General features: G+C 42.7%; 2 protein-coding genes across 3 annotated transcripts in view; one reads left to right on the top strand and one right to left on the bottom strand.

Annotated features, from left to right (window-relative positions):
• TOMM6 (translocase of outer mitochondrial membrane 6) overlaps nt 1–23,827 on the bottom strand; it is a 401,564-nt gene that overhangs the window by 59,734 nt on the left and 318,003 nt on the right. The window lies entirely within an intron of this gene.
• MRPS10 (mitochondrial ribosomal protein S10) lies at nt 3,239–22,589 on the top strand. 2 transcript variants are annotated; one of them, XM_081828229.1, is made up of 7 exons: nt 3,239–3,344; nt 14,019–14,083; nt 14,175–14,244; nt 16,430–16,566; nt 18,409–18,517; nt 20,020–20,109; nt 20,587–22,589. In XM_081828229.1, exons 1-7 carry the CDS (start codon nt 3,297–3,299, stop codon nt 20,665–20,667), a joined length of 600 nt encoding a protein of 199 aa, XP_081684355.1. In that variant the 5' UTR covers nt 3,239–3,296; the 3' UTR covers nt 20,668–22,589. The 2 variants fall into 2 exon arrangements, with proteins under 2 accessions (XP_081684355.1, XP_006729250.1); XM_006729187.3 differs by having other exon boundaries at nt 14,172–14,244.

Raw genomic sequence — 23,827 nt, 5'->3', positions numbered from 1 at the left:
AAAAAAAAAAAAAAAAATCCCTTCATTGATAAATGATTGACATACGAAAAGCTATACATATTTAACATATACAACTTGATGAGGTGTATCTTTGGAGATAAGTATATACCTGTGAAGCCGTCACAATCAAGGGAAAAGGGCTGTCTTTTAAAATAGAACAGCTGGTGCAATCAAAATATGTTAGAAATATATGACTCACATACTTTTATTCTTCCTGAATATAAAGCAAGTTGTACTTGCCTCAACTGCCTAGGATTGTTTGGCCTCTTACTCATCTTACAGTAAGTCAGATGTTTGAAAGTTTAGGTAGTAGGGAAGAGGCCCATAATGGCTGGGTCAAGCTGCAGAGCGCTGTCCTTGCCTACAAACCATGGCAGAGAACACACCCCTACGGCCCCACTGCTGGCAAGACCTGGCTTTGCCCCTCACAATGACTCTCCCCTTTGCCCCCAGTTAACTGGACCTGGGCTGGCACCTGACCCCACTCTATTAGGCCCATAGGCTGCTTGGTGACACCCAATATGGCTTGGCCCAGGAAAATGCGGGAACCAAATCAAATCTCCAAATTTGAGGGCCTGAATAGAGAAACTCAGCGAGCCAGAGGCAACCAGCAATGGCCACATGCCAGGCAGAGCTCTGGGGGAGCAGAAGCTGTTTGTAAGCAGGGAAAGCCCACCATTAGAGAGACCATGTGTGGCCTCAAAAATGGAGAGGGTATCGAGTCCCTAAGTTGCTTTGAACCCACTTTTCCAGTTCTAGGAACACTTCAGGCCATGTGTCTTTAAAAATAAAAATAAGCCGGGCGTCTGGGTGGCTCAGTTGGTTAAGCGACTGCCTTCGGCTCAGGTCGTGATCCTGGAGGCCCAGGATCGAGTCCCGCATCGGGCTCCCTGCTCGGCAGGGAGTCTGCTTCTCCCTCTGACCCTCCTCCCTCTCATGCTCTCTGTCTCTCATTCTCTCTCTCTCAAATAAATAAATAAAATCTTTAAAAATAAAAAAAAATAAAAATAAGCCCTTTCCTCTTCCAGGGAGGTAGGGGAGTACGGATCTCTATTCCTCGAATCCACAGGGACTTACACAGAACTAGACCTCATCACAGAGTAACCCACTGCAGAGGTAGAAATGTACGAGCTAGGATTTTGAAGATGGTTATTGGTTCAGCTAGGACTAATTCATATGACTTTGAGTCATTTCATCTCTGAGCCTCAGTGTCCTCGCCTATAAAATTAGGATAAAATTTGTGTCTTCCTGTGAGGATCAAATTAGGTGTATGTCACCATCATTGTGGCTGCAGAACACTCACCCAGCAGAGACTACTCAAAGCGGGCAGGAGGCAGACTGCAAAGCTGTCGCGGAAGTGCCATAACAGAAACGGATGCAAACTTCAGAAGTAACACCAGAGTTGGAGAGCTACTGGAGAACCCCATTGGCTGGGAGAGACCAGCCAACTTTGAATGTCACAATTCAGAGAGGGAACCTCGCTCTGAAAAGGGCACTGGGCAGCCTGCCAACGTCGGGCACAGTCAAGGATAGTAGAGGTGTGGGCGTAAGGTGTGGTGTTTACACACTCTGGTGTAGAAACAGACTGCACTTCTCTGCCACGCCTCCACGTGGACAGAGTTCTAGTGAAAAGAGGCTAGTCTGAGGGACCCCAAAACTAGTTTCTGTTCCTATCTTCATCAATTTGTGTGATGTTGGGAAAATCATGCTACTTCTTCCTTGGTTCTCTTGCCTACAAAGTAGGGTGAGTGATACCTACTTGGGCGGGGGAGAATATATTTGCATAATACTTTAGTTAGATGGTACAAAATGTTCTCATAAACCTGATCTTTTTATTTTTTATTTTTATTTTTAATCTGCTCAACAATCTTGCAAGGCAGGTGAGGTAGAAGCAATTTTTTTTGAAGATTGATTGATTGATTGATTTGGGCGGGGGAGGGGGAGGTGGGGAGCGGTAGAGGGGGAGAGAATCTCCAGCCAAGTCCTGGCCAAATGTGGAGCCCAGTGCAGGGCTCGACCCCACGAATCCTAGATCCCAACCCAAGCAGAAACCAAGAGTTGGACATTCAACCGACTGCACCACACAGGTGCCCCAGAAGCAACTTTATGTTACAAATAGTGGATGATACTCACCTTGCATCATTATGTGCTGGGCATTATACCAAACCGTCACACATCCCCATCTCATTTATCCTGCATAGCAACTATTTGAAATGGGAACTACTGGGGCACCTGAGTGGCTCAGTCGGTTAAGCATCTGCCTTCGGCTCAGGTCATGATCCCAGGGTCCTGGGATCAAGCCCCGCATTGGGCTCCCTGCTCTGTGGGAAGCCTGCTTCTCCCTCTCCCACTTCCCCGCTTGTGTTCCCTCTCTCTCTGTGTCTCTCTGTCGAATGAATAAATAAAATCTTTAAAAAATAAATAAATAAAAGCCTTTTTAGTTGGAGCTAAATTATGGTGGACATTAATAACCAGATATTTTTTTGGTTATAAAACTTTTTGCCTTGTGGTAGTTGGTAATGTCAGCAATTGTAAATTCTGAAATACTAGAGTAACATAAGGAAATGAAGACTTAGGGAGATCTGTAGGACAGTGGTGTACAGGATGGTTGGGGGTGCACAAAAATGTCAAATGGTGTGGGGAAGGAATATAGGATTAAGGAACATAGAAATGTTTTCATTTCATTGAAATGAAGTAAACGGATGGGACCTAGACTCATTGCAGTAGTACTTCTCCTTTTTTTTTTTTTTTTTTTAAGATTTTATTTTTAAGTAACCTCTACACCCAACATGGGGTTCAAACTGACACCCCTGAGATCAAGAATCACATGCTCCACTGACTGAGCCAGCCAGGCACCCCTGGTACTTTTCCTTTTAATGAAATACAAATTTTGTTAAAATTTTTAAAAACACAGAAATGGGAAAATCAATCACCCATTGATAATCCACTACCGAGAAGTAACTGCTGCTAGTATATTAACTATACATATATTTTTTTCAAAGCATGTATCATGTTGCCTCCAACAAAACAGGATTTGAAGAGGAAACACTGAAGGAACTTGGTAACTATCTAGATATGGGAAGATGCAATGGTATCAAGACCGAGCGTTGGCCACTGAGCCAACGCTAGGAAAGCCACCTGTGCTCTCAGACTTGCCCTCAAAAAGTGTGGAATCGTGTCTCTATGGTTGTTTCTGTGCCGGAACGCAAGGCTACACTCTCTCCTTTTGCGGAACTCTATGGTCTGAGGACTCCGCTGTGATCCCGGAAGCGGTCCTGGGAGGCCTGGACGGCAAGATGGCGGCGCGGGCAGCGCTGGGCTCCATGTGCCGGCGTCTCTGGCAGGTACTTGACGGGCTGGGGGTGCTAAGCCGGCTGACAGGACAGTAGCCACAAAATCTGATTGCCAGATGTCGTTCTGGCCATCTGGAATTTTCTCCGATGTTTATTCCGCATCCTGGCGTTTTGTTTGCCGGAAGGCGGTGAGGAAGGGGCTGGTTTTATTTCGCATTCTCTCATGGGATAAAACACAAGAGGGCAAAGACGGGAACAAGAAGAATCGTAGCATGTCAGAGCTGGAAAGAATATTGAACAATATATGTTCCAAACCCCTCTTTCAGATTTGCAAAATACACTGAAGCTCAGAGGATTGCCTCGGTAAAATTAGGGGCTGAACTGATACAAGATCTTAGACCCCTCTCATGGAACCAAATGGGGATACTTTTCTGATATCCGGATGTTGTGAGATTAGATGAGCGTCGCTGAAGTCGTAGGAATGGGTTAAGGATTCTCTGTGCCGTTCTTTAGAGACAAAGCAAAACTTAAGCAGTGATTCTCAAATTATTTGGCCTCAGTATCCCATTAACACTCTAAAACTGGTTGAGGACTCCAAAGAACTTTTGTTTTTGTGGGTTTTAGCAATGGATATTTAGCTTATTAGAAAATAAAACCGAGAATCTTACAAATGCTTGTTCATTTAAAAATAAAATTAACTCATGTTAATTAACTTTTTTATGGAACGATAACTAAATTTTTCAGAGGTATAAGAGCGGCAGTGTTTTATGTTTTTGTAAATCTCCTGTTAACCTTAAAAATAAAAATTACTTTACCAGCAAAAATGAGTTTATTTAGGAATAACAGAATTGCAATTTGGGACATGCAAGCTACGGCAAAACTATAGGCAAGTCCCCAAATAAAGGAGAGGCACATTATTTTAGAAACAACGAGGAAGTTAGGAGGGGCTGTTTTGAATGGAAGTCCATTGGAGAAAAGCAAGAGTTCAGGGCGAAGATGGTTTCTCCTTGGCTGAATTGCAGGGTAGTCAGTTTCTTGTAGAAGATTCAGTGTACATCTTTTTCTCTTGGGGCCTGTAATTGATCATTCTTTCCTGTTGATTATTCTTCCCTTGAGGCCTGTAATTGGCAGTTCTTCTTGTAACTGATTTTAAGTAGTGTGGGTCCCCCTTTTAGCCTCCAGCTCTACTTGAGTGAGGTTTTCCTTTATTTTTACATCTCCTTTTGATTAAGATCTTTCTTTAAAAGCATTGCTGATTGGGAGTCAGGTTTCCATGTTCAGTGGTTGTGTCCCTCAGTGCCAGGAAGGACTTTTCTTCGTTGCCATGTCTTTCGTCTGAGGGAAAGTACAGATTGGAAACCTACTGAGGTCACATTCAAGTAACAAGGAGGGGTGGCAGGGAGAATGCTCAGGCACTTCCATCTATCAAGACATTATCAGGCTTGTAAGCATTGGAGATCATCTCCTTGTTGGTTACATCGTTTTTACAAAAGTTGGACAGGCTAAGTACAAAACTTAAATAATTATACAAAACAAAAGAAGTAATGTAACAATTCCAAATTGTATGATGGTTCTAAACCAGGACCCTAACTCTGAAGGTAGCCAACTGAAATACTTATTGGCACTTACTCCAAACTTAGGGGAGGAAAGTTCCCCCTACAAAGGCAGACCTGGGGTCGTGTTTGCCTCCTGGAAGTCCCTGTTTAACATAGCCATGAAGACAAAATAGTGAATACTGCAAGAACACGGTGAAAATTAACTGAGTGCATTTGGGAAAATATAATGTAGTCATAAACATGAAGCTAATAGCTAATGAGTTTTCTGCAAAAATAGCAAAACTTCAAAGGTGTATGAAAACAGTATTGTTATCTCAAAAGAACTGTTTGGAACCAAATGTAATCCAATAATACAGCACGTAAGGTTGCAAATTCAGAGATCATGAATTTGGATAAGATGCCAGAGTCAGTTAATAGTCCAGATGAACAAAGACACTTGTGAATGCTGAACCCTCTCACCCTTCAGAAAAAGCATGTGAAAGGTTAATTTGTCACAGGATCATGATGAGGCTGTTTTCAGAAGGCCATAATCAAAGGAAGAGGTTTCCCCCTTTCACAAGGGTTTGGGAAATGCAGACAAGGGCATTTTCTTTCCACAAAAGAGATAGTAGAAGTAAATAGTGAGGAAAAGGTATACACACCTGGCCTGGACACCTTGGGAAAGCTGTCTCTTCAGATGTCATCTGCTCAGTTCTGGGAAATCTTTACTTTTAGGTCATCAGATGGTATACAGGTCCATTCAGGGTTTGATGCTTTCTTTAGATGTGTCGTGTGAACCCAGCAGTCTATCCCTTGGACTTTGGCAGCACAGGGGTTGGTTTAGCAGTAGCTGATGAGGTCCCTTCCAGCAAGGTTAAAGAGAGTCTTTCTGGACGTATCTTTTCCAATAGATAAAATCTCCAGGTTGCATGGTGTGATGATTACGGTCTGTCTCCCAGGAGTGCACTGTGAAGAGATTGCTTGACCAAAGCATGGTTGTTTTTAATAGAAGTAATTAGGCCTTCACAATGAAGTATATATCCTTTTATCAGCTGTGGGTCAAGGAGGCAGGTACCAGGTGCATTGGGCGTCCTATGACTAGCTCAGAGAGTGAGAGTCTGAGTTCCAAAGTGGGTGGATCTGAGATTCAGAAGGACCCAACGGCATTGCTTTTGGCCAAGGTATTGGGAGAGTCTCTACAAATTTTGCCAATTAAGTCTTAATAGTACCGTTAGTGAGTTTAACTAACCCTGAGGACTGAAAATGGTATCTATACAATAAAAGTGTTGTAAAACCAGCCAAACAGCACAGACTTGTCAAAGCATCTGACTGGTCACATGGGTTCCCCAATCACTATGAAGTTCAAGAGGGGATCCCCCGGTAGGAATAATCCTAACAACTTTAGCCACAGAAGAAGCAGTGGCCTGTCTATAAGGGAAAGCTTTAGTTCAGTGAGAAACATACAAACCATGACTAAAACATATTTATATCCATGAGATGGGGGAGTTGTATGAAATTCCTGCAAAGGTTTCTTTACATCGTACTTTGGACAGATGGGATAAGTGAGGTAGATACTTTTTGCAGCCTTATTAATATTTCCCCGTGAATATTGGTTGGTGATGCTGTCATTTTTTCAGTAGACCAGTGGTTTAATACAGGTACAGTGGTAAGTAGTGGGAATGTTAGAATTTCTGGCAAGGTCAGATTGTTATTTGATCCAGACCACAATTCTTTTTATTGAGCCAATAATTACTCTCTTTCTGATACTGTTTTTCCCTCTCTGGGACCAGTTGTTGGGTATCTCTGGTTAATTTTTCCAAATTATCATTTTGGGAAACATCCCTTTGGACCGTGACGGAGGTTTGGCTGTTGATTTCTTTGAAAGCAGCATTTTTGTTGAAAGTAGGAATAAGGTGGTTTCCATTGGTGCCCAGGGAGTTGAGTCTGGAATGCCTGGGAACCTTAATAACAGAGCAGCCAGCCAAAGTATGGTATCAAATAAATTTTGGATATAGGAGATGTTGTTAATTTTATCCCCATTGGAGATTAGGAAACTTCTTGACTGCTTCCTAACATTCCAAAGTTATGAACTATCCCAAAGACATACTGACTGTTGGTATAAATTTGCAGCTTTACCCTTAGCCAGAATTCAAGGATAGTTAAAGGGGATCCCAAGATTATTTCTTCAGTGGCCTTAACTAAGTGCAGTGGCAGGAATGGCTCAGAAGTTAGGGGAATATCCCCCTGCTACAGGGTCTGGTTGTTGGCTACAATACCCAACGGGTCCATCACGGTCCCCATGTTTTGGGGTGAGTACTCCCAAGGGTGTTCCTTTCCCCTCCACATACAAAGAGTAAAAAGGGAAGTTGGTAGTTAGGGTGTCTGAGGGCAGGGGGCTTTATTAAAGTCCCAAAAGCTTTGTCTTACCGATTTTTCCAAATAATAGGATTGGGTTTGTCATTTTTCTTTTTTTAGTAAAGCATATAGAGATTGAGCCATAAAAGAAGTTTCAAATCCAATTTCAACAGCGGCCAGCCAGTCCAAGAAAACCTCATAATTGGCACTTCTTTTTAGGTTTGGGGAAGTTCAGGATGGTATGAGGCCTCCCTGGATCCAAATGTAGGCTTTGTTCTGAGATCAGGTGCTCTAAGTATCAAACCTGAGTTTGAGCAAACTGCAGTTTTTTCTTTGGAGACTTTGTGTTCTTTTAAGGCCAAGGCCGAAAGCTTTAATAGGTAGATGGTATCTTACTGAGAAGAGATTTGAGAAGGGCGGCGGAAAAGCAAATCACCTACATACTTTAACAAAGTAGAGCCTGCAGAAAACTTTGTCATCCAAATCCGTTTTTAAGGTTGGTGAAAAGTAAGGACTCTGTGCAACTCTGAGGCTTTACTGTCCAGGTGTCTTTCCATCCTTCCCAAGTGGAAGCAAAAAGATACTGGCTATCCTTACCAACTGGAATACTAAAAAACACACTGTGTATTTCCATTACAGTGAAAATTTGCTTTCAGTGGGGATGGATGTCAGCAACATATGCAGGTTAGGAACAATAGGGTGCCAAGGGATAACAATGTATTGTTCAGAGGCCTTGGACAAACCTCCACCCTTGGCCGTTGAGTTTTCGCACTGGTAAAATAGGGGTATTACTTACTAGGACTAGTGCAGGGGATAATGAGGCCCTGAGCTTTGTAATCATCTGTTACAGGCTTGATGCCTTGCAGGGCTTCTTTATTTATAGGGTATTCATTAATTGTGGGGAGAGGTTTTGAGGGATCTATTTGTATCTTGATAGGAAGTGCGCTGTGGATTCTGCAGATCACTTGAAGATTTTGCCCAGAAAGAGGATTTGTCCCAATAGGAACAAACAGTGTCCCCACATGCAGCTATAGTGCTATCAGACATGGAGCAAATAAAAGATGTCAGAAGGTCATTTAATCCCCCTGGTTGGCCCTTTTGATTACTACTGTCAAATTCTAGAATTATTTCCCTCTTTTGGGAGAAAGAAATTCCAGCACGATATATTTATTAAAAAAATCTTCGCCCAGGGACTCCTGGGTGGCTCAGATGGTTAAGCATCTGCCTTTGGCTCAGGTCATGATCTCTAGGTCCTGGGATCGAGTCCCAAGTCGGGCTCCTGGCTCTGCTTCTCCCTCTCCCCCTGCTCATGTTCTGTCTCTGTATCTCTCCGTCTCAAATGAATAAATAAAATCTTTTAAAAAAAAAAAAAAGTCTTGGCCCAATAAATGAATAGGAGCAGAGGAACTATGGAGAAAAGGGTGTGTATCTCCCAAAGGACCTAGACCAAAGGGAACAGGTTCAGAGACAGGAAACTGTGAAGTTTATTAGAGACCCATTTGAACTGTTTTAAAACTCCCAAGTCAGGGACTGCTTTATAGCACTGGGGTCGAGTACCAAGAGTGTAGTTCTGGTGTCAGTAAGGACAAAGATTTTATTCCTGATCTGAACAGTGGTTTCTCTGAGCCAAGTGAGAGGGAGTTTTGGGAAGAGCCCCTGTAGTTCCTTGCAGCCCTGTCTTAGGAATGGGGACATTGGAAAGGCTGGCTGTAGAGGGCTGAAGGCACCTGGAGCACTTAAGATGGTAACAGTCTTCTTTCCAGTGTTCTGGCTCTTTGCAATAATAGCAGAAACTAGGAAGTTTTTGTTTTTGTTTAGGGTTGAAGATTAAGAATTTTGGGGTGCCTGAGTGGCTCAGTCAGTTAAGTGTCCAACTCTTGATCTCTGCTCAGGTCTTGATCTTGGGGTCATGAGTTCAGGCCCTGCATTAGGCTCCATGCTGGACATGGAGCCTACTTTTAAAAAAAGAAGAAGAAGAAGAAGATGAAAAGAAAATTAAGAATTTTAGTGGTCTTTGTTTTAGGTGACTGCCCTCGGGTACTAGCAAGCTGGCTTGCCAAATTAACTAAATCTGGAGTGGACACAGTTTCCCATTCCGTCTTGGTTTTTTTTAACTAAAAGAGTTAGCCCAGTTCAGCCCATTAAAAAACATAGTTAAATGCTACCCTGATGGATTCAACATCAAAAGGAAGACCAGAATTTTCTTTGAAAACAATCTGAAATCAATTATAATAGTCATGAACAGGTTCATCAGGCTTTTGTATGAAAGACTGAATTTTGTTTGAGTCAACAGGCTTAGGAAAAGCTTCTGTAATTGCTTGGTGGAGATTTCTAGCATATGTTCTAGCGTCTTACCAAAAGTTAGGGGTCTGTTTCTCTAAACTCCTTTCAAGGTATTCCCATCGGGCTAGCTACAGCCAGTATTTGGCCTGGCCCTCACCAACATGCATGTGGACTAATTGCTAAAAAATCTGAGAAACCAGGTTGGTAAGTTTGAATAACTGTATGAAATGCTTCCACAAACCTATGGGGGTTTTCAGTCACTGTAAGAAACTTTAACTATGGCTCTCAATTCAGCATCATTCCAGGGAACATAAGAACTTTGGGGGTTATTTGGATCCTCAGAAGATTTAACTTTAGGGGTGCCTGGGTGGCTCAGTCGGTTAAGTGTCTGACTCTTGATTTCAGCTCGGGTTGTGCTCTCGGGGTTATGAGATCGAGCCCCGTGTCAGGCTCCATGCTCAGTGGGGAGTCTGCTTGGGATTCTTGCTCCCTCTGCCCCTCCCCCCTCTTGGGCACACACATGTTCTCTCTCTCAAAAAAAATTTTTTTTAAATCTTAAAAAGAGGGGCACCTGGGTGGCTCAGTTGTTGGGCATCTGCCTTCGGCTCGGGTCATGATCCCAGGGTCCTGGGATGGAGCCCCGCATCGGGCTCCCTGCTCGGCGGGAAGCCTGCCTCTCCCTCTCCCACTCCCCCTGCTCTTGTTCCCTCTCTCGCTGTCTCTCTCTCTCTGTCAAATAAATAAATAAAATCTTAAAAAAAAAAAATCTTCAAAAGATTTAACTGTAAAGGGGCAGGTTTTGATAGGTTCAGTAGAGCGGGGAGCAGGGTGAGGTTTGGACGCAAAGGGAAGTTGGGCGAGAGAATTAGAATAGGGAGCTTGAGGGTGTAGAGGAGGTGGAGGCGCAGAGGGTGATGGCACCACCACTGGGGCCTGCGCATAAAGTGGCTGCCACCCTCCTGGGAATTGGGGCGGGGGGGGTGTCCCTCAGACTTCAGGAGCCTTTTTGTCTTTGCCTCAGTTAGTCGAGAAATTGTATTTTGCAGAGAGGCAATTTTAGATGCCTTGATAATGTTTGGAAGCTTTAAGATACCAGTCAAAATAGGCATCCCATTCAGTTTCGACGGTTTTAGAGACATGGCTGCCTGGTTTAGTTTTGGGGAAATCAGAAGTTCCCTGTAATGACCATTGAGGTTCTAAATTACTTTTGATTAAGTCAGTAACTAAAGTTAGACATGGGCATGAGGAAGAACCACAGCTTTTAAACATAAAACCAGCAGTGTTCCAGAAGGGGAGCTGCCCTCAAAGCATTTGAATGACCAGGATCCTGATTCTTAGGGGTTTTTCTCTAGAGTAAAAAAAGAAAAATTCCTAAACAGCACAGTTTCAACAGGAACATCCTGGTTCCAAAGGAATCAGACCAAAGGCCAGCACAGAACCAGTAGGAATAGCCCAGCTCTGGAAAGAAGGTAGACCAAAACTAACACACTTCCAAGCAGGCACAGTTCCAACAGGAACCGTTTGGTTCCAAAAAGGAGTCAGACCAAAGGTCAGACAAGTACTCTCTGAAAGGACAAAGCCTTAAAACAGATCCTGGAATGCTCAAAACACTAAGAGAGTAGAGCTCGAGGTCCAGGAGAAACTTGGTCCCCAACTCCAACGTTGGTAAGAAAGCAGTGAGCTTCATTGGCTCTGTGGGCCCTGGCACTGTTCGCTCACCAGCCTCGAAGTTGTTGATCATTTCTGGATCCCACTTCTGATCACCAAATAATGTTAACCTTAAAAATGAAAGTTATTTCACCAGTAAAAATTGGTTTATTTGGGAATGACAGAGAGTTGCAGTTTGGGACATGCAAGCTAATGCAAAACCATAGGCAAGTCCTATAAACAAAGAAGAGAAACATGATTTTATGGAGAAAAAGGAAGAAGTTGGGAGGGGTTTTGAATGAAAGTCCAGTGGAGAAAAGCAGGAGTTCAGAGTGATGGTTTTTCATTGGCTGAGTTGCAAGAGGTAATCAGTTTCTTGTAGAAGATTCAGTGAACACCTTTTCCTGTTGGGGGCACCTGGGTGGCACAATCGGTTAAGTATCCAACTCTTGGTTTCTGCTCAGGTCAGGATCTCAGGGTCACAAGATCAAGCCCTATGTCAGGCTCCACACTCAGTGCAGTCTGCTTGAGATTCTCTCTCCCTCTCCTTTTGCCTCCCCCATAAATAAATAAATAAAATCTTTTTTAAAAAAAATTTTATTTATTTATTTAATTGACAGAGAATGAGAGAGAGACAGCAAGAGAGGGAACAAGCAGGAGGAGTGGGAGAGGGAGAAGCAGGCTTCCCGCTGAGCAGGGAGCCCGATGCGGGGCTCGATCCCAGGACCCCGGGATCATGACCTGAGCCGAAGGCAGATGCTTAACGACTGAGCCACCCAGGCGCCCCTAAAAAAAACTTCTTAAGGTTGATTTGTGGTTATCACAGCACTTCAGGCTCCAACTTTTCTTTTTTTTTTTTTAAGGATTTTATTTATTTATTTGTCAGAGAGAGGGAGCGGCAGGCAGAGGGAGAAGCAGGCTCCTCACTGAGCCGGGAGCCCGATATGGGGCTTGATCCCAGGACCCTGGCATCATGACCTGAGCCAAAGGTAGACAGACACTTAACCGACTGAGCCACCCCAGTGTCCCTAGGCTCCAACTTTTAAAAGCAGAGGTTTATACTGGGAGAATATGACTGGCAGAGTGTCCTATTGCTTAGATCTGTAGCCTTTTTTTTTTCTTTTTTTTTTAAGAGCGGGAAAGCTGAAATCAAGAGTCAGATATTTCACTGCCTGAGCCACCCAGGTTCCCAGACCTGTGGTCCTTTTGCACACTGGGTTGTGGGATCGCTGGTGCACATGCAGGGAGGGAGGCAGAGAAAATGTGATTGTGTGTGGGGAAATGGCACTCACCTCCTACTACTTTGTATTGTGCCTAATATCCTATCTTTTTGTTTTTCTCCCTTCATCCAAGGGAGAATATGAAAGTTTTGGTTTGCATCCATCCTTGGGTACAGAGTTCGGACAGGACAATAAGCTAAGAATAAATAGGTTAGGTGACCCTCAGTTGTTTTAAGTTTTACTTGTACTAAAGTGTTATTTTCATCTTCTAAGTATTTTTGAGGATCTTACTATACTTTCTCAGGTTACTTTTTTTTTTTTTTTTAAAGATTTATTTATTGGGGCATCTAGGTGGTTCAGTTGGTAAGGCGTCTGCCTTCGGCTCAGGACATGATCTCAGGGTCCTGGGATGGAGTCCCACATTAGGCTCTCCACTCAGCGGGGAGTCTGCTTCTCCCTCCCCCTCTGTGATCTGTCTCACTTTCTCACTTTCAAATAAATAAAATCTTGGGGCGCCTGGGTGGCTCAGTCTTTAAGCGTCTGCCTTTGCCTCAGGTCATGATCCCAGGGTCCTGAGATTGAGCCCTGTATGGGGCTTCCTGCTCAGCGGGAGGTCTGCTTTTCCCTTTCCCACTCCCCCTCCTTGTGTTCCCTCTCTCGCTCTCTCTCTTTGTGTCAAATAAATAAATAAAATCTTTAAAAAAATAAAAATTTTATTTATTTATTTTAGAGAAAGATCGAGCGAGGGTGGGGTGGAAGGGGACGGGGAGAGGGAGAGAAAGTTTTAAGCTGACTCCCTGCTGAATACAGAGCCCCACACAGGGCTGGGATCTCATAACCCTGAGATCAGGACCCTGAGATCACAACCTGAGCCAAAACCAAGAGTCAGATGCTTCACTGACTGCACCACCCAGGCACCCCTCTCAGGTTACATTTTTAAATCTCAGGAAAGCTCAAGGGGAAAAGAGAGGCAAATTACATTATTATATGTAGTACCATAGGTTCTCCCAGCTAGAAGTTTTGTCCACCAGGGGGAGCTGACAATAAAGGATTTGGAAAGGCTGGATTGTTGGGAATATGAGGTACAGCAGTGGTGTAAGGTGGATGTCCATCTCACTGTATTTCAATTTATTTATAAATCTCCCAGCCAAGCCAAGAAACATACAGTAGAAAAGATGTATGAAAGCTTCATAAAAAGGGTACTTTAGAATTCTTATTTCAGCTCTTAGAAATAAATTAAAAAGAGACTTTACTGCTCAGAAATAGGCAAGATAAGTATTATATTGAAGTACATTTAATCTATAAAAAAATAATGGGAAAATGAAGTCACTTTTTCCTTGATGTCCACATATTTAAATCATAGATGGTCTTTCCGTGTGAGAATTGCTTGTGTGCATCTGTGTAAATTGCTTTTTGAAAAAGTTCTTACTCTGAAGCTTTAAGAGATACAGATTCTCTAGTATTTTGAGAATCTGTTTTGATTATCAACTCTATCATTGTCCTCTTATTTTTAAATGAAATCTAATCTGGCATTTTAGTTACCCTAGTATCTTCATCTGAAATAATGGATAGCCCTTACTTTAAAGCATTGTACATCTTTTGCTTTTTTTTTTTTTTTAGTGGAAACTATGAATGTTTGAGGACTGACTTTAATTCTAACACATGCTCCCCCCCCCCTTTTTTAGGGTTCAAGGAATTTTTCTATAAACAGTTCTAGGAGCAGTACAGCCAGAAATGGTGGCTTTCTCCTGTAAGTATGTAATTGGATGTGCTAAATTTAATAAGGAAATGGGCTTTTGTGCTGTTTCACTTAGGTTTTTCTTTGTTTCCACACACAGCAGTACCAGTATGAAATGGGTACAGTTTTCAAACCTACACGTTGATATTCCCAAGGATTTGACCAAGCCTACGGTATGTACTCCCTATTTCTTGGTAAGGTACTGTATTAGCAATAAATTTTTCTCATTATTTCATTTGAGGCTTTTTCCCAAACACTTAATGAATAAGAATGTTTTGTTCTGGAATACTGGCAGATACACGGTGTGCCTGAGTGAAGGACTCTAATGTCCCTGTGTGCTCATACTGTCTTTCAGAGAGTCAAGGAATCAGTTATTTACACCAAATAACTAATTACTGTAGGAATAAGCAGACTTGTGCTTTAGCTCAGCACAATGTGAAGAGTTGTCATAATTAATGATGCAGAATACTTGATCCTATGTTATAGAAAATGCTTTTCTTGGAGGCATCAAGTCTTTGTTTCCGTTTTAAGGCATTGAGCCTGGGCCTGGACAATCCTTTATTGTTCACAGTGAGGAAGAGCATTACCACAAGCAACGAAAATCTAGAAGTAGCTGTGTAACCTTGTTTCCCTTAAGTAAAAACCATGATTTATCAACCCAGTTTTTGTGTAAATTGTGGTTTAAACAATCCTTACAAATTTTGAATCTTTTCAGTTCCACCCCTCAGAAATAATCCGTGTTAACCGTTTGGTATGACTCCTTCTAGACATTTGTCTGTGTGTAATCATCTTATCTATGCACGTGCTCACCAAAATGGAATTGTGTTATATGTAATGTATTGCTCTATTGATTTTTTTCACTGAGTGGATATTGGATATGTTTCCATGACAGAACATATGAACCCTGGGTCTCCACGTCAGGTGTTTGCATGGGCAGGCCTCTAAGGAAAGGGGGTGGGGTGGGCACAGTTGGCAGGCTGTGCCCTTTATAAGCGAGACAGCTACCACTTACTCCAGCCCCATGTTGCTGTGTGGGAAGTTAGACCTAGTGATGTCACGTGGTCTTAAATTTTCCAAGCTAACCTGAAATCCAAACTTTTATTCAAAATCTCTTGCTTTTACCTATCACGACAGATTCGGACTATCTTTAAAGCCCTGTAGGGACCAATCAAAACACATCTTGGAGCTCTGTTCCCTTTCCCTTGTCCCCCAAGTTATGATTTAGAATATCAGTGTATTCTCTTCTTCCAGCAGCCCTATTTGGGGTAATTGAGAGTAACTGTCTAGCTAGCTTCCCGGTTAATAAGTAGATCTCCTTTCAGGAGTGAAATAATTTAACCCTGAATCATTGGATTAGTAAGATAAATTACTGGTCTAATGGACGAATGAAGGTGAATGTAATTCGTCTCTTGGAAGAAAGAAACGTCAGACCCATTATTCCTAAGATCTTTAAGTATTAGAGTGGAAGAGGGAGAAGTTAAATGTACAGTCAGTGCCATAACATTGTAATTAGAAATGAGTAATTTTTCTATTAGGGCAAGCAAAACATACACGAATAAAACCAATAAGGGATGCCTGGGTGGCTCAGTTGGTTAAGTGTCTGCCTTCGGCTCAGGTCGTGATCCCAGGATCTTGGGATCGAGTCCCGCATCGGGCTTCCTGCTCAGCGGGGAGCCTGCCTTTCCCTCTGCCTGCCGCTCCCCCTGCTTTGTGCACTCTCTGTCTCTCTCTGACAAATAAATAAATAAAATCTAAAAAAAAGAAAAATATGAATTAGTGATAGCTTGCCTTTGTAAAACAACGTTTTATAATTTATAAGCACGTTATCTGTGTTTGCTTATTAGTTCCCTACAGAAATGCTGTGAGTGATGTTGTGATCTCTAGCATAGGTATGATCCTATTTTATATATGAGCAAACTGCAGTGCAGTGAAATTATGGGACTTGCCTGTTATCATTCAGCTGGAAGAGGCAGTTTAATTCCCAGTCCAAGTCTTCTGACCTTCTGACCAGGTTACTTTGTTAATAGACGCCCCCCGCCGCCCAAATCCTTTCCCATTATATATTTGGGGCTTAATAACTATGAAGTTAGAAGGCTCCATTAGTGACTTCGTAGGTTGCTTGAAAGTCCTTTTGATTTAAACTATATTTTAACAGATTGTAAGAGTCATTGTGGAGATCTGAATGTGATAGTAGCTAGGTAATTAAGCTAATAGTATTCAGATGTTACTCAGCAGTTTTCTCCCCATTTATTAGTAAACTCTGAAATTGTTCAGTTGAGGATAATACATGAAATTTTCCAATTGTAAATATTAGAGGAACCGTAACTGAAACTTTTCTTTTTGATTTTAAAATTGTAGATAACCATTTCTGATGAACCAGATACATTATATAAGCGCCTGTCAGTTTTAGTAAAAGGCCATGATAAGGCTGTATTGGACAGTTATGAATATTTTGCCGTGCTTGCTGCAAAGGAACTTGGTATCTCTATTAAAGTGTAAGTATGGGGCGCCTGGGTGGCTCAGTTGGTTAAGCGTCTGCCTTCGGCTCTGTTCATGATCCCAGGGTCCTGGGATCGAGCCCCGCATCAGGCTCCCTGCTTAGTGGAGAATCTGCTTCTTGCTCTACCCCTCTCCCCTGTTCGTGATCTCTCTCTCACTCTCAAATAAATAAAATCTTTTAAAAAATAAATAAATAGGGCGCCTGGGTGGCTCAGTTGGTTGGACTGCCTTCGGCTCAGGTCATGATCCTGGAGTCCCTGGATCGAGTCCCGCATCGGGCTCCCTGCTCGGCGGAGAGTCTGCTTCTCCCTCTGACCCTAACCCCTCTCATGTGCTCTCTCTCATTCTCTCTCTCTCAAATAAATAAATAAAAATTTTTAAAAAATAAATAAATAAAGTATAAGTGTGATCTTTCCTAATCTGACCTGTTAGCTGCTATAACGTGATCAACCAGGAGAATGGTGCTGATCCCAGCTAGGTCTGAACCCTTAAAATAGCATAGAAACTCATGGTGGGTAGAGTTTAGGCTTGTCACATTATCCTAATCAGGATTCCTATTAGAATTTTTAAATACTAGACTGAGTGAACAAGGAAAATAAAGGAAATCCTTTCTTAAGCAATTGCACAGACATAAGGAGACCCACGAAGCCCTCATGTCTGGACTCTCCATGGGGCGGGGAGGTGAATTAGGTGAATAAGCAATCCTTTTAGACTCTGATGATCTTTGTCTAATATAGCTATTGTTTCACAACTGCCTTCAGAAACATCACTCACCCAGTCATTTCCTACAGGATCAAGGCAAGCTTCATATGGCCTTGAAATCACTGCTGGGTCAAGTATAACTATATAGTAGTCTCCCCCTTATCCGTGGAGAATACGCAAGAGCCCCAGCAAATGCCTGGAACTGTGAATGGTACTCAGTCCTACATGTCCTTTTTTCTCCTATACCTATATGCCTATGATGAAGTGATTTATAAATTAGGCACAGTAAGAAATTAACAATAGCCATGGAATAGAACAACCGCAACAATATACTGCGATAAAAGTTACGTGAATGTGCTCTCTTGTCTCTCTCCCTCTCTCAAAATACCTTCTTGTGCTGTACTCACCCCTGGGATGATGTGAAATGATAAAATGCCCAGGTGATGAGATTAAGTGAGATGAATGCTGTAGGCACTGTGATGTCACGTTAGGCATCTATTAACCTTCTGACTCACTCCAAGTTATCGTCTGCTTCTGGACCGCGGTTGACCATGGGCAACTGAAACCACTGAAAGCAAAACCATGGATAAGGGTGGGGGGACTGCTGCACCTCTTTTGTCTTGTCACCTGCTCCTTCTGATGCCGAACAAGGCCCATTTAGGGCTTTGCCAGGCTTGCCTTACAAGAAAACAGAAGGAACCCACACCTTTCCCATAACAGACTTTTTAGTTTTGTGGTTATTGATTAATGTGCAGATTTCCCTAAAACAACACACACAGCAACACACTCGTTCGACGCTTCACAGTTCATACATTTGGTCAAAACTGGACTTCGGTGTGGAGGGTGGGAGGTAAAAGCCGGAGGCATACTCGCATGCCCTTGCATGCCATGGCTCGGTTTGGATCTGTGGGATATTTGTTCCATTGCTGTCTGCTGTGTTTATTTTGGCCCGAGCTTTAGGACAGCAGTTGTTACACCTGACAGCCTGGACAGCTGGGAGTCTGTAAACGGTAGCTAATGCCTATAATTGAGTATGAGCCTCACCTACAGAACTGTGGAATCATGCTTTTCTATCAGTGACTCGGGTTTTAACATCACTTAGCTTAAGTATGTTGTTTTGCCCATTGATTTTTCAGACATGAACCTCCAAGGAAAATAGAGCGATTTACTCTTCTCAAATCAGTGCATATTTTCAAGAAGCACAGAGTTCAGTATGAAATGAGAACACTTTACAGATGTTTAGAGGTGAGTTTATTTCAGACATTCAAGCATTTTTGAAATGCCCAGAAGTTCACACTAGCACACTGCAACTGTCCTTTAAGGTTGACTGGATGGACTTCCTGTCAGTCAGCCTGTGACTGATAGCTGTAGAGAAGGTAAATGATAGAAAATCAGACTCAAAGCCATCCTTTAGAGTAGTTCATACTTTAACTCAACAGTACAGATTATGCTAATTTTCTTTTTTTTTTTCAGATTATGCTAATTTTCATACAATATAAAGCCTTGGAAGAATTTGGCTTATATTTCATAAATTCTAGTTAAGTTTTTACATAGTTCTAGTGATTCTTTGCCCACACTAAAGGGTTTTCCATGTCCACAATGGGAAACATTAAGGTTTTTCATTCATCAGTTATTCATTTGTGCATCCAGTAGGGTCAGCGTAGTCTTGTGGTTAAGGAGAGCAAGGGTTCTGGAGTCAGACAGGTCCAAGTACTGGCATGCACCAGCTGTGTGATCTGCACCTCAGTTCCTTCATCTGTGGAATGAGAGTAATAACGGTACGCATCTCGTAAGGTTAGTGTGAGGATTAAATGAGATATTTATCGAAAGCACTTAGAATGCTCCCATTACATAGTGAATGATTAGTAAATGTTGTATCGCTTTAATATCACACTTGCCAGCTGGGTTCCATAGAGCCCTGGTTTTAAGGTGTTCTGGGCTGTGCTCCCCCCTTCCAGCCAACCAGAAGATCTGTACTTTTTTCCTTTTATTTATTTATTTATTTATTTATTATTTTATCTATCCGAGAGAGTGTATGCATGAGCGGGGTGGGGGTGGAATTGCAGAGGGACAAGCAGACTCCCCCTCTGAGCAGGGATCCTGATGGGGGCCTCGATTCCAGGACCCCGGGTCATGACCTGAGCCAAGAGCAGATTCTTAACCAACTGAGCCACCCAGGCATCCCAATACTTTTTTCCTTTTAAACTGGAATTCTGGGGACACCTGGGTGGCTCAGTCGGTTAAGCATCTGACTCTTGATTTCAGCTCAGGTCATGGTCTCAGGGTCATGAGATCAAGCCCGAATTGGGCTGTGCACTGGGTGTGGAGCCTGCTTGGGATTCTGTCTTTCCCTCTCCTTCTGCCCCTTCCACCCCCACCTGGCGCTCACGATTTCTCTCTCTAAAAAAAAAAAAAAGTTGGAATTCGGTGTAAGATTTCATAGAGAAAGAAAAGCTATACTGGGGCGCCTGGGTGGCTCAGTCGTTAAGCGTCTGCCTTCGGCTCAGGTCACGGTTCCAGGGTCCTGGGATCGAGCCCTGCATCGGGCTCCCTGCTCGGCGGGAAGCCTGCTTCTCCCTCTCCCACTCCCCCTGCTTGTGTTCCTTCTCTCGCTGTGTCTCTCTCTGTCAAATAAATAAATAAAAATTTAAAAAAAAAAAGCGCTATACTGCTTTTACTAAAAAAAGAAACTTAAAATTTCTGCTTTAACAGCATATCATGAACCAATTTCATGTTTGAAATTTTAGTTAGAACATCTAACTGGAAGTACAGCAGATGTCTACTTGGAATATATTCAGCGTAACTTACCTGAAGGAGTTGCCATGGAAGTGACAAAGGTATGACTTGAATTTCTAGCTCCGATGGAGAGAGATGTGTATTGTTTTGCTACTTTGCAGCCCTGTCCCGGCCCACTGAGTGGAGGGTAGGGCCTGGGCGGACTAGAGGCAGAGTTGCCACAGTGGCTGGGGTCTCTGCCTCCCGTACAGGCACTGCAGCCCAGCAGATCCTGCCAGTGCAGCCCACATCCTCCCCAAGCTGCCCCTGAGTCTCCCTCCCTCTTAGTAGCTGAAGACATGGGGTCCGCATTCATGGGCAGTCCCTGGAAATCAGTGAGTGAACTATGTGAGAGTGTTTTATATACCATCCAGGTTCCTCCTCCTTATTTTAGAGCCCTACACAGAGATGCGGGGGGAGGGGTGAAAGGAAAAAAGAAGACGAGAGGATTTAAGGGAACAAAACGAGTAAATCCAATTTGTGGCTCAAGAGTTCAATCAAGTCCACATTATGTTACAGTTTTATTTTTCTCTTTTTAGACCAAATTAGAACAGTTACCAGGACACATCAAGGAGCCAGTCTGGGAAACGGTACCAGAAGAAAAAGAAGGCAAGTCCTAAAGTCTCAGCGAGTCCACTGGTGCCGGCATTTGACCCGAGAGGGGGTCAGACACATATGTTGAGATAGAGAGGCTTCCAGTCGGGAGATAGAGAGGCTTCCAGTCCACCTGACCACTCTGTTGAGCCCACATGAGCCCACATGCCCTGAGCAGCTCACAGCAAGGGGCAGAACTTTAATGACACACTGGACTAGAGTGAAAAACCACTTGACCTATTCTTCTGTACACATCATCATTTCAGTTCTGATTTTAACAAATGTGAGCAAACCACTCTGACTACTGTGTGCCAAGAGAATCGAGTTTATATCTTGTTCCTCTCTTACTGTTCAATGATGAGTTCGCACTGATTTTAATTTGTATCATTTCATCTGAAAGTGAATCTTTTGAAATATTCCTTATGTACATTCTCCCTTTTGAGCCCCCTAGAAGGAACCTTCAGTTGATTTGGTTAATTTAACACCGAACAGTGAAAGTTATTCATATTTACCTCGGTGCAAGCTGGCAAATGCTAGTTTGGGGATGGTATCCTCCAAATTTTACCTCATTTAAGCGTGACATTCTTGAACATGAATATACTGTGCAGCATCTCACGCACATTTGTGACATGCACTGAACAACTCTCGTTGCCCAAACCCTTACCAGACTGCGTAGAAGGATCACTGTTAAGGAATTTGAGCTCTCGAGAAATTACTGTATCACTTTTTTCATCCTGTGATTCACTCAGCAGGCTTTTATTTTGTTAGCTCTGTAACCAGCACTGTAGAAAATAGCGAACATTGAATGGAAATAATGGCTTTTGAAAATTGAGCAGGGCACAAATGTATTTCCTTATTAAACCCCACGGTGATAAGGCCTCTTTCTTTTTGTAAATGGCATTCTTTCTGTTTGGAGAGGTCTACTTTTCCATGAAATTAAATCGGAGTTAAAGGCCTGAAAAAGGCAAGACTACAATGTGCTGAAACTGCGGGTGTATCAGCCCCAAGGGAGTGATTCGTTTCCTATTTACAGCACAATTGGGTCCATGTCTTTTTGCAGTTTCCTTCACGTCTTTGGGGTCGTTATGACTTCTCAGTTTTTCCCCCCTTAAACCGGCGTCCCGGTTCTCTTTTCCCCGATCTACTATCAGGTATCAATGTTTTGAATGCATGCTGCTTCTGTATCAGACTTACAGTACTGTCATTAACACGAAAAGAGTTACAGCTTCATGCCCCGTGACCTCATTCAGTTCCCAGCTCAGTTGTTGACGGTAAGCTTCGGGATTAAGAACTAGTCGATAAAACAAGAGCAATATAACGGAACTGTATCTAGCAAAGCAGCAATCTGTGACCCATTTTTACTTTAAAAGAAATAATTTCTTAAATATAGATCACTTAAATCTTTGTTTTATAAACAATATTAATCACTGTATCATAAGATGATTTATGCAAACTCACCTCCAGTGACTCTGTGAGCTCCTTTCAAGGTGTGCATCCACTTCGAGCTGTTTTCAGACTAAATCAGTCTATAAACCAGATTACTTAGCACTTCAAAATACATATTAAAATCTTGTTTTAAGGTGAATGTACAAATAAACTACATACCTAACAAAAACTAGCGGTATTTTTTTGACAAAAGTATTTGGCATATTTGAGGCCTACTTCCTGATATAAACAGGATCATTTCTTCGTCCTGACAGGACCTTTTTTTAATTGGGTCTCCTGAGAAAAATGCCTATTCTGAAAATCAGAATTAATACCCAAGTAGCGTGTTTTGTCCGTGTGGGGAAGGGAGGTCATGAGAGAAAATTACCTGATGGAATGAACCACAAGGCAGGTAGGAAGTGAGGTTATTTTTTGTTACTGAGGTGTAACCCTGGGTTCATTGTTGTTTTCTCTGATCTGAAATATATTTTCTTTTTATATTAAATAAAATAATGTTATCGTCTGTTTAAAGTTATTGCGACTTCCACAGATTAGACTCACTCAGGGCCTGGTTTTGATGCTTTCAAAGCAAATTACTGACAGGTTCTTTTGGCCATTTTTACATGCCACAGTAAATACATACAGCAGTTATTTTCAGCCAGTAGTCTAATTTCCTAACATTTCTACTTGTTAAAGCTACCATTGCTCCTTTCCTACATTGTATTATTTAGTTTTACCACAACCCGAATGAGTAGCAGAGTAGAGAAAAAGACTTTGGAGTCAGGCCTGAGTCAGGTTAAGAGATCAACCCCCTAACTGCTTTAAACTTGGGCGGGATGCTTAACCCTGGCAGAGCCTCAGTTTCCTCATTAGTAAAATGTAGGAAACAGTACCTACTTATTAAGGTTAGGAGTGTTAAATTAGATCGCTTAGAAGCGCCTCTTGGGCGCCTGGGTGGCTCAGATGGTTAAGCGTCTGCCTTCGGCTCAGGTCATGATCCCGGAGTCCTGGGATCTAGTCCCACATCGGGCTCCCGGCTCAGCGGGGAGCCTGCTTCTCCCTCTGACCCTCTCCCCTCTCATGCTGTTTCTCTCTCGCTCGCTCTCTAAAAAATAAATAAAATCTTTAAAATAAATAAATAAAAGAAGCGCCTCACATCACACCAGGCAGATAATAGACCTCCACTATATAAGAGCTGTTACTGGCTGGCCGTATACAGCCGGTGAGGCGCCAGGTGTTTGCACTCTGTAGGTACTGTTTAAAAACTAGCTGGAAAGGACCTCAGTATCTCCAAGGCGAGGACAACACTTAGAGTGGCTGCAAAGTCTTATTTACTTGCTCAAGTTGATGCGAAGTTTAATTTAGATGAGAAAACACATAACATGCTTATTATAATCACCACCACCCATTATGCCAAGCATTTTACATAGTCATTACAGACGCTATCTTACTTAATCTTCCTAACAACCCAATAAAGTGGTTACAATTACCTCCATTTTTTTTTTCTTTTAAGATTTTATTTATTTGGCAGAGACCCAGCAAGAGAGGGAACACAGCAGGGGGAGTGGGAGAGGGAGAAGCAGGCTTCCCGCCAAGCAGGAGCCCGATGTCGGGCGCAATCCCAGGACCCTGGGATCATGACCCGAGCTGAAGGCAGACGCTTAACGACTGAGCCACCCAGGCGCCCCTATTACCTCCATTTTGCAGGAGAGAAAACCAAGTTATGACTAGCCCACTCAATCACCCTTCCAGTTCACAGAT

Source organism: Leptonychotes weddellii, chromosome 8 (assembly GCF_054177405.1).
Source record: "Leptonychotes weddellii isolate Sample4059 chromosome 8, ASM5417740v2, whole genome shotgun sequence".
Lineage (NCBI taxonomy): Eukaryota > Metazoa > Chordata > Mammalia > Carnivora > Phocidae > Leptonychotes > Leptonychotes weddellii.
The sequence above is the reverse complement of the archived record's forward strand: the minus strand, read 5'-3'. Positions and strand labels throughout refer to the sequence as shown.